The sequence below is a fragment of the Rutidosis leptorrhynchoides genome, chromosome 6, assembly GCF_046630445.1.
Source record: "Rutidosis leptorrhynchoides isolate AG116_Rl617_1_P2 chromosome 6, CSIRO_AGI_Rlap_v1, whole genome shotgun sequence".
NCBI classification, from domain to species: domain Eukaryota; kingdom Viridiplantae; phylum Streptophyta; class Magnoliopsida; order Asterales; family Asteraceae; genus Rutidosis; species Rutidosis leptorrhynchoides.
Genome location: NC_092338.1, coordinates 310,580,568 through 310,591,835, shown reverse-complemented (window position 1 = coordinate 310,591,835; position 11,268 = coordinate 310,580,568). Strand labels below are relative to the sequence as shown.

At 32.7% G+C, this 11,268-nt stretch overlaps 1 protein-coding gene across 1 annotated transcript; it reads right to left on the bottom strand.

The window, feature by feature from the left end:
• Positions 1-5,846: 5,846 nt before the first annotated feature.
• LOC139854645 (uncharacterized) lies at positions 5,847-6,272 on the bottom strand. Its single transcript, XM_071843938.1, has one exon. The coding sequence runs from the start codon at positions 6,270-6,272 to the stop codon at positions 5,847-5,849; it is 426 nt and encodes a 141-aa protein (XP_071700039.1).
• Positions 6,273-11,268: the final 4,996 nt, after the last annotated feature.

Sequence of the window (11,268 nt, the reverse complement as noted above, 5' to 3'; positions counted from 1 at the left end):
CTCATCCAGTCATGACCTTTTCTGATATGCACTTGGAAGAGTTGCACCCGAACCTGAGATTTGACAGACTTTGGATAGATTATCCAAAATATCAACGGGGTTTGCATACTCTTCATTCTAAGGTTGTTGAGGTACCAAGGGTCATAGAATGGGGACCCTTAGAAGCTGTAGAATTGGCCGGGCCAATTAGGGAATTACTTGTACAGAGGTATGGTAATTCTTCTTTTAATGACTGGGTATGTTTATTCACCATACGTAGACCTGTATATAAAGTATGGTGTGAAGAATTGTTATGTAGTATAGAGTTGAATGATCGGGTAGCTAGTTTAACCGATCGTTCTTTTATTAGATTTTTGTTAGGCGGTTCGATGCGCCACATGTCTTTACTGGACATGGCTCAGGCTTTACGTATATATACGCCTGAGGAGTTAACGTCTGCCGATTGTAGAGGATTGATACTAAACGGTAGAAAGATAGATGAAAATTTTGATACACACGGTGTGTGGAGTCAAATGACAAGCCATCACCGTTTCAAAGGGGGAAATTACTCTTATTTGGATATAGATAGAGCCGAATTAAGAGTGATACATTGGTTTTTAGCTAATTCGATTACACAAAGGGGTAAAAACAAGGAAAAAGTAAATGAACAAGATTTGTTTTACCATATGTGTATTCGAGACCCACAAAGCGCTGTAAGTATACCATATTGTGTGGGTTATTATTTATCAGCTATGATTCGGGGGATGCGACCGCATAGCATAATAGGAGGTGGTATTTTTATTACTTTGATTGGTGAATATCTCGGTGTGGATATAAGTCGGGGGGGATTATTACTAGAAGAGCCGGAACCCCGCGATACTATAGGTTTAAATGTATACCATGGTGCGAAAGTTTTGAAGCGGCGAAATAACGCCGCAGTACGATACCATGGTAGACATCCACAGGTGGAGAGAAACCAGCAGCAAGGTAATGTAGGAGGGGGGAATGAGATGCAAGAAATGCATAGGTTTATAGCTTCTCAGGAATACGAAAATGCTAGACAGAGAGCATTTGAAGATTGGCAAGTTCATCAGAACCAAATCATAGCTCATTGCCAACATATAGGTAGAAACTATATTCCTACACCGAAACCCATCTTCCCTCCCTGGTCTATAGAGATGCAGCCACCATATCCTACGTATGACCCTGCCGAAGCATTCTATAGCACTTATGGTTATGCCTGGAACCCCTATTGGTACCAATATCATCCTTAGTATACTTATTTTTTTTTTATTTTGTAATTTGTAATTATTGATACGTTTAATACTTTTGTTAATATTGTAATCATTTTTATAATCATCTAACTTTTATTCTTAGATTTTAATAATTTTTTTTGAATGTGGGGTAATATACCAAACTTCAAAAATATGTATATATGTTTGCAGTTTATCTTATGTACACAACAGGGTAAAACAACGCATTTTCAAAGACTGGCATTAAGTTCAGCAAAAGCAACTAATTTTGACGACAAGATGCAAAATATATGTGAAATAACAACAAGATGGAATGAACAAATGATGTGCACCATTTATCATTCAGCAAACAAACGCCAATATATTTGGAAACTTTGGTAAAATTTAATCATTTTCACACAAATCACCCTCAATAATTTAAATTGTTACTGATTTCTTGCAAATGAGGGCATTGCAAGATCTTAAGTGTGGGAAGGGGTTAAATTCTTTCGGATTTTAAAATTTTTATCTTAAACACTTGGTTACATTAAAAATACTAGTAAAGCAGTAGTTGTATTAGAATCTAGTACTCTCTGATAAAAAAGAACAGCCCTAGTCTTATATACTGACTACCCAATTCTAGTAAAATTTTTCAAAATTTTCAATTAAATGAATTCAAATTATGTTTATACATATTTATGAACGATAAAACTAGGTTTTAACACCGAAATTATTGTTACCTCGGAAAGGACATAAATTGAGAAACAAACTAAAATGTTAAAATTCATTTAAAATGGAATAGAGGACGATAAAAAGGAAAATAAAAGCCAAGTGTGGGAAAATTTACCAAGTTATCTTAAACATATGTCACATATATCTGTAACAAATAACTGAAAATACTTTTGCTTTGGACTAAACTAAACTGTTTTTACCCGATGAAAGAAAAGAAGAGATGGATCTACATGATGAATTAATTCCATCATTAAAAGGAAGTAAAGTCTTCCGAAAAAGACACGCGCTTCTTGATTTAGGTCATGAAGTTGTCGTCCAGACCAGCTGTAGGTTGACGAAAAATCTAGAAAAGTCATCACTAAAATCAGCAGGAAATCCACGGACCTCAGCATTAAACAGGGTCGCCAAGTGGTCTGATTTATCCTAACCATGAGAAGGATTTATCTCGTACAATGGGGGGGCACCATGCAAATTAGCTGGATAAGACTAATGAATCAGATCCCAGAAAGGATAATCTCCTTAAAGATTAAAAATCAGCTTTTAAGACTGATATTACTCAATCCTAGAGATTGACCTTAAAGATTGAGAATTACAAACTCATGGAATTCAATGATATCTAAACTCGAGCTTGAACGAGAAAATATTTTGATCAAAATTACAAACCGATTTGTTTTCTAAAAACCCTATTTTCAATACGTTCATTACCATTGAACGTAAAATCCTAGAAATTCACCTGGAATTCATTAGGTCACCTGAACTAAATCGGGTGTCAACCGTAAGAACGGTGGTTGCATAGCATGGTCAAAGTCAGGACCTTGTGCCAGACCGAAAAATTCCTAGGGTGAGCTTTACTATTGCTCCTACAAAGGATAGTAATTGCGTCCGACACGTTATAGACCATAATTAAAAGCATGTCAGGGGACATTGCCTTAACAGTTGCTAGTTCAACGCTTTCCTTTACAACCGGACGGTAGTTTGCCGAAAGGTAATATATGGGACAAGTAAACTGGACGTGTTACTTTCCAAATACAAGGTTAGCAAGTGGGTGACACAAAACCGCAAGTTTTGAGCTAAAATTTTTAAATCTGAAACCCACCAAACCCACAAAAATATTTTGCAAACACCGGTAAAGGGTTATCCTGGAAAACTTATCTAGGGTAAAAACTAGATTTAATTTTCAAAAGATCAAATGTTTTCATAAAGATCCAATTTCCTTAATGGATCTAAATTTTTTATAGTCATGTGGGACTGTAAACCATATCGTTACTACCATTGTTTATACCGCCGTATAGAAATCACTGATGTACAAAGTGTGAAGAATAAAGAAGTGATTCTAGTATTTCAAGACAATATTGCTTGAGGACAAGCAACGCTCAAGTGTGGGAATATTTGATAATGCTAAAAACGAACATATATTTCATAGCATTATTCCTCAAGAAAGACAAGCTTTTAGTTGCAATTGTTCTATTTACAAGTGATATTCGTTTAAATAATAAAAGGTGAAGACAAAAGACAGATTCGACGAATTGAAGACGCAAACGACCAAAAAGCTCAAAAGTACAAAAGACAATAAAAAAGGTTCCAATTATTGATAAGAAACGTCTCGAAATTACAAGAGTACAAGATTCAAAACGCAAAGTACAAAATATAAAATTGTACGCAAGGACGTTCGAAAATCCAGAACCGGGACCAGAGTCAACTCTTAACGCTCGACGCAACGGACTAAAAATTACAAGTTAACTAGGCATATAAATATAATATAATATATAATTAATTATATTAATTATATATATATTATATATATATTATAAAACCGTCGGCAGAGAAAGACTCCAAGGGTGTGAGCTGTAAATTCATTCTCCGCGACTCGCGGAGTTTGAAGAGGATTTTGCCGCGAGTCGCGGAGCCCCAAAATTCGACTTTTCCTATAAAAGCAACCGAATTCTGATCGCAATTCATAATCTTTTTCTTCTCTTATCATACGTAAACGAAATATATATATATATATATAATTTATATTTTAATTTTAATTTTAATTCTAATAATAAGGGTATGTTAGCGAATGTTGTAAGGGTGTAAGTCGAAATTCTGTCCGTGTAACGCTACGCTATTTTTAATCATTGTAAGTTATGTTCAACCTTTTTACATTAATGTCTCGTAGCTAAGTTATTATTATGCTTATTTAAAACGAAGTAATCATGATGTTGGGCTAATTACTAAAATTGGGTAATTGGGCTTTGTACCATAATTGGGGTTTGGACAAAAGAACGACACTTGTGGAAATTAGACTATGGGCTATTAATGGGCTTTATATTTGTTTAACTAAATGATAGTTTGTTAATGTTAATATAAAGATTTACAATTGGGCGTCCCTATAAATTACCATATACACTCGATCGGACACGATGGGCGGGGTATTTATATGTACGAATAATCGTTCATTTAACCGGACACGGGAATAGATTAATAGCCACTAGAATAATTAAAACAGGGGTGAAATTACATTCAAGGGTAATTGGTGTAATTTTTAACGAAGTAGTAAAACCTTGGTTTACACGCAGTCGATAACCTGGTGTATTCATTAAACAAAGTATTAAAACCTTGTTACAATTTGAATCCCCAATTAGTTGGAATATTTAACTTCGGGTATAAGAATAATTTGATGAGGACACTCGCATTTTATATTTATGACTGATGGACTGTTATGGACAAAAACCAGACGGACATATTAAATAATCCAGGACAAAGGACAATTAACCCATGGGCATAAAACTAAAATCAACACGTCAAACATCATGATTACGGAAGTTTAAATAAGCATAATTCTTTTATTTCATATTTAATTTCCTTTATTTTATATTTAATTGCACTTCTAATTATCGCACTTTTATTTATTGTTATTTAATCGCACTTTTAATTATCGTACTTTTTTAATTATCGCAATTTTATTTTATCGCACTTTTATTATTCGAAATTTCATTATCGTTATTTACTTTACGCTTTAATTTAAGTCTTGTATTTATTTTATATTTTACATTAGGTTTTAACTGCGACTAAAGTCTTAAAATCGACAAACCGGTCATTAAACGGTAAAAACCCCCCTTTATAATAATAATATTACTTATATATATATTTGTATTTTTATAAAAGTAAACTAATATAGCGTTGAGCTTTGTTTAAAGATTTCCCTGTGGAACGAACCGGACTTACTAAAAACTACACTACTGTACGATTAGGTACACTGCCTATAAGTGTTGTAGCAAGGTTTAAGTATATCCATTCTATAAATAAATAAATATCTTGTGTAAAATTGTATCGTATTTAATAGTGTTTTCTGCTAAAATTAATAACTATTTTATATACACCTCGCATAACATCAACATGCGTTAAACTTCTGCATTCCCACGTGATCTTATAAGGTCCCTTGTCAGCGTCCGACACGTGTCCTTTTCTGTTCAACTTTGCCTTCGACTTCAGTTAAATAGTACAATTGATGTAGACCACACTGGAAAACTACTATGCTTGTAATGGAGTATAGTTTGTCTGAGTGTTGTATGCTACTATCAGCTATGCTGGTTCTTCTACTGGTTCCCTTGATCTTCATAATTTACTAGGCACGCATTGTGCTGGTTGAAGAATACTGTCTACCTTGTGCTGGTAGACCAGGCAGCATACTGGGACACTTGACACATCAACAAATGAGGTCTATACATAAATAAACCTGTGGGGGGCAGACTTCAAGTTTTCTTTCAAATTAAGTTCAAGTTTTGCTTCTGCCTTCTCATGGTTCCAAAGGGTACCATATAGAGATGACATGTCAAAATTCTTTAAAGTCTGTGTGGTTCTTAATGGGTCAGTAACAGGTTTCCATTTAGTAGGCAGTGAGTCAATGAACTTGTTGACCTATTCAAAGTCAATATACTTGACTTTTAAACTATCCAGGTCAGCAACTAAGGAATTAAACCTAACCAAGGTCTGTTTAAGGGTCTCACTTTTGTAAGCAAAGAACAACTCATATTCCCTTTTCAAGGCAATGATCTTGTTTTGCCTAACTTCATCTGTTCCATCATAAGTGACATCAAGATAGTCTAAAATACCTTTAGCAGTTGGTTTTTTCTTAATCGATTTGAAAACATGATTAGGTAAAGTTATAGCTATCATAGTTTTAATCTTAGGGTCAATTCCAACACGACACTTGTCCTCATCCTCCCATCTAGAGAGGGGAAGAATAACCTCTGTACCAGGAATGGTAGGAGTATCTGCTATAGCAGGAACACTATCAAGTGTTTCAGTAGGGATGAAGGGTCCATTGTTTGCAATACCAGGCATGAGTGGGTCAATAGACTCAAGGTAAAACATGAACCTATCTCTCTAAGTTTCATACTCATCTTCATCAAACTTGGGTGGTCAGTTTAAAGAATCATTTTTTAGATAAGAACTGCTGTTATATGCAGCCATGAGTGAATTCAGATCCAAGATATGAGTTTATCAAGAATGAAGCTCTGATACCAGTTGTTGGTCCCTTGATTAATAACAGGATTATTGTAGGGGGTGAATACAATTCTTTTTAATTAAACAAATGATATAGTAGTTAAGTATATTCAAGCAAGTAATTAAATAAGAGTCTTAGGTAATTTTCAACGTTATTCTTTTATTGATATCAATCTCAAAGAATCACCACTGTTCAATGGCAGAACAAACAGTGGATTGATACAGATTACACCTAAGTAGAGCTAAAGAGTATATCTTATAACTATTACACGTTCAGACTCTATTTAAATAATCTCACGCCACTAAATATTACAATAGTGGATACTTATATTTATAGTAGTCCTATTATCCATGTAATTGATCTATTGTCCACTGATATATAGGATGTCTGTACTTTTGTAGACAACTGCATCAAAGAGCGTGCTCTCTTTTTTTCCTCTTTAGTAGCTATTTGCAGGAACACCCAATTTGGTTTGGCACCACTATTTGAATAAACAAATAGAATGTTGGGTTCTCTAGGCGTTGACAAAGTATTACACATATCTGCAAATGCGTTAAACTTCTGCATTCCCACGTGGTCTTGTAAGGTCACTTGTCAGCCGCCGACACGTGTCCTTTTCTGTTCAACTTTGTATTCGAATTCTGTTGAATAGTACAATTGATGTAGACCACACAAAAAACTACTATGCTTGTAGTGGAGCATAGTTTGTCTGAGTGTTGTATGCTGCTACCAGCTATGCTGGTTCTTCTACTGGGTCACTTGATCTTCATAATTTGCTGGGCACACATCCTGTGCTGGTTAAAGAATACTGTCTACCTTGTGCTGGTAGACCAGTGATAATGCTAAAAACGAACATATATTTCATAGCATTATTCCTCAAGAAAGACAAGCTTTTAGTTGCAATTGTTCTATTTACAAGTGATATTCGTTTAAATAATAAAAGGTGAAGACAAAAGACAGATTCGACGAATTGAAGACGCAAACGACCAAAAAGCTCAAAAGTACAAAAGACAATCAAAAAGGTTCCAATTATTGATAAGAAACGTCTCGAAATTACAAGAGTACAAGATTCAAAACGCAAAGTACAAAATATAAAATTGTACGCAAGGACGTTCGAAAATCCGGAACCGGGACCAGAGTCAACTCTTAACGCTCGACGCAACGGACTAAAAATTACAAGTTAACTATGTATATAAATATAATATAATATATAATTAATTATATTAATTATATATATATTATATATATATTATAAAACCGTCGGCAGAGAAAGACTCCAAGGGTGTGAGCTGTAAATACATTCTCCGCGACTCGCGAAGTTTGAAGAGGATTTTGCCGCGAGTCGCGGAGCCCCAAAAAACGAAAATCCCTATAAAGCCAACCGAATTCTGATCACAATTCATAATCTATTTCTCTCTTCTCTCATATATACGATATATATATATATATATATATATATATATATATATATATATATATATATATATATATATATATATATATAATTTATATTTTAATTTTAATTTTAATTTTAATTCTAATAATAAGGGTATGTTAGCGAATATTGTAAGGGTGTAAGTCGAAATTCTGTCCGTGTAACGCTACGCTATTTTTAATCATTGTAAGTTATGTTCAACCTTTTTACATTAATGTCTCGTAGCTAAGTTATTATTATGCTTATTTAAAACGAAGTAATCATGATGTTGGGCTAATTACTAAAATTGGGTAATTGGGCTTTGTACCATAATTGGGGTTTGGACAAAAGAACGACACTTGTGGAAATTAGACTATGGGCTATTAATGGGCTTTATATTTGTTTAACTAAATGATAGTTTGTTAATGTTAATATAAAGATTTACAATTGGGCGTCCCTATAAATTACCATATACACTCGATCGGACACGATGGGCGGGGTATTTATATGTACGAATAATCGTTCATTTAACCGGACACGGGAATGGATTAATAGCCACTAGAATAATTAAACAGGGGTGAAATTACATTCAAGGGTAATTGGTGTAATTGTTAACAAAGTAGTAAAACCTTGGTTTACACGCAGTCGATAACCTGGTGTATTCATTAAACAAAGTATTAAAACCTTGTTACAATTCGAATCCCCAATTAGTTGGAATATTTAACTTCGGGTATAATAATAATTTGACGAGGACACTCGCACTTTATATTTATGACTGATGGACTGTTATGGACAAAAACCAGACGGACATATTAAATAATCCAGGACAAAGGACAATTAACCCATGGGCATAAAACTAAAATCAACACGTCAAACATCATGATTACGGAAGTTTAAATAAGTATAATTCTTTTATTTCATATTTAATTTCCTTTATTTTATATTTAATTGCACTTCTAATTATCGTACTTTTTATTTAATTGCACTTTTAATTATCGTACTTTTTAATTATCGCAAGTTTATTTTATCGCACTTTTATTATTCGCAATTTCATTATCGTTATTTACTTTACGCTTTAAATTTAAGTCTTGTATTTATTTTATATTTTACATTAGGTTTTAACTGCGACTAAAGTTTTAAAATCGACAAACCGGTCATTAAACGGTAAAAACCCCCCTTTATAATAATAATATTACTTATATATATATTTGTATTTTTATAAAAGTAAACTAATATAGCGTTGAGCTTTGTTTAAAGATTTCCCTGTGGAACGAACCGGACTTACTAAAAACTACACTACTGTACGATTAGGTACACAGCCTATAAGTGTTGTAGCAAGGTTTAAGTATATCCATTCTATAAATAATTAAATATCTTGTGTAAAATTGTATCGTATTTAATAGTATTTCCTGCTAAAATTAATAACTATTTCGTATACACCTCGCATAACATCAAGTATTTTTGGCGCCGCTGCCGGGGAACACTCTTAAACGCCGGAAGCGCAACGCTAATATAAAAAAAAAAAAAAATTTTAGTTAACTTTTATTAAAATTCGTTTTTGTAAAAATACGTTTTAATTATTCAAAAATATAAAAAGAAAAACAAAAATATAAGTATTTTTAAGATTTTGTTAAATATTTAAGTTTTATAAGTTTCTTTATTTTTATTTTAGTTTATAAAAATATAAGTTTTATTAACTATCTTTTATTTATAGAAAAAATTAAAAACAGAAAATAAAAAAAATAAATAAAGAAAAAACGCGTCGAATTTAAAGCTGTCATCTGAATTTTTGAACTCCGCGACTCGCGGGGTTTTCTGCATTAATTACCGCGACTCGCGGAGGGTACCTGACACGCGAACAGGAAGCCCTAATTCAGCATTAATTACGGTTTATTATTAATTATAATTATTATTTAACCCTAATTATTATTATTATTATTATTATTATTATTATTATTATTATTATTAGTTTTATTTTTACTTTTACTTTTTATTTAATTTATGTATTTAGTATTAATTAGTTTTATTAAATTGTAAAATTAGTAGTTTTATTAAATAAATAATATAAAAATAATATTTTTATAAAAATTGTACTTTTTACAACTTTTTATATATTTTTATATTTTGTCCCTTTTTAATCGTTGTAGCGTAATATTTGTATTTTTTAGCTCATATTTAATTTTAAACTTAGTTTTTGCTATAGTTATTTTTACTCCTAGATTTTTAGGCTTTGCCGTAGAATTCCTTAAGTGCTTTTTCTTTAGACTAAGATTTAGGTGCTTTAGAATTTTGCGACGCCTTTTTAAGTTTTAGTTTCTTTTTAAGTTATTTCCATTTGGGATTTAGTTTTTCCTGTAAGCTTTAATATTTTTAGACGACTTTTACTATGTACCAATTATCATTCCAATTAGTAATTTCAATTTGCGATTATAATTTTAAGTTAGTTGTAGTAATAAGATTAGGTTAGTCAACTATTTTTAAGTTTTTATAAGTTTCTTTTATTTTTCCGTCACCTTTTATTTTTCAACCATTTTTTCTTTTTCGACCTTTTTCGACGAACTCTTTTTCTTTCTTATTTCTCGCTATTCTAGTTTTTAGGACATAGATTTTTATTCTACTTCTTATCTAAATTTCTTAAAATTACGAAAATTTATTTTAAGTGGTTAAATTGATAGACATCAAAATTTTCTGGTTCGTAGTAATAGTTGGATTTGTACGTGGACCGGGTTATTGGAGCCAAACAGTCCTCAATTATATTGAGACCAAACGAATCCTGCCCCTCTGCTGCATCTTTTGGCTATTCGAAACGTGGGCAAAATCACAAAAGTCTATTAATTGGATAACTTATTATAATTTTTCTTTCCTTTTAAAAACTAATAGGATATTCAGTGAATGCACCGAGCAAGACGTTCATCACCTTTTGTACGTTCACCACCTGTAACTAGATCAAGACATTTAGCAAATATAACCGCCGTTGATTTTTCTTTAGAATCGTCATCCAGTAGACCAAGTACTTCAGTTCAAATTTCCGATAATCCATTTTTTGAACCCGACATCACAATTGAGAATCCGGAAAATATTCAGGAACGGTTCATAGATCCTGAACCATTAAACTTTCCTCCGGAGCCACCAATCATTCAAACAGAGATTGTTGAGGAACGAACCATTAAATCAGAATCATCTAGTGATACCGATTCAACAAATTCAATTATGGAGAATCTGGAACCTTTAAGTATGGAAGACCGAATGAGAGCTAAACGCACTGGCCAAGGTCACGCAATTACTCATCCAGACATTAATGCGCCAGATTATGAAATCAAAGGACAAATTCTACACATGGTGACTAATCAATGCCAATTTAGTGGTGCGCCGAAGGAAGAACCAAATGAACATCTACGTACCTTTAATAGGATCTGCAC

Coding starts and splice junctions, on each gene's coding strand:
- LOC139854645 (XM_071843938.1), bottom strand. CDS start 6,272: ATGCCTGGTATTGCAAACAATGGACCCTTCATCCCTACTGAAACACTT.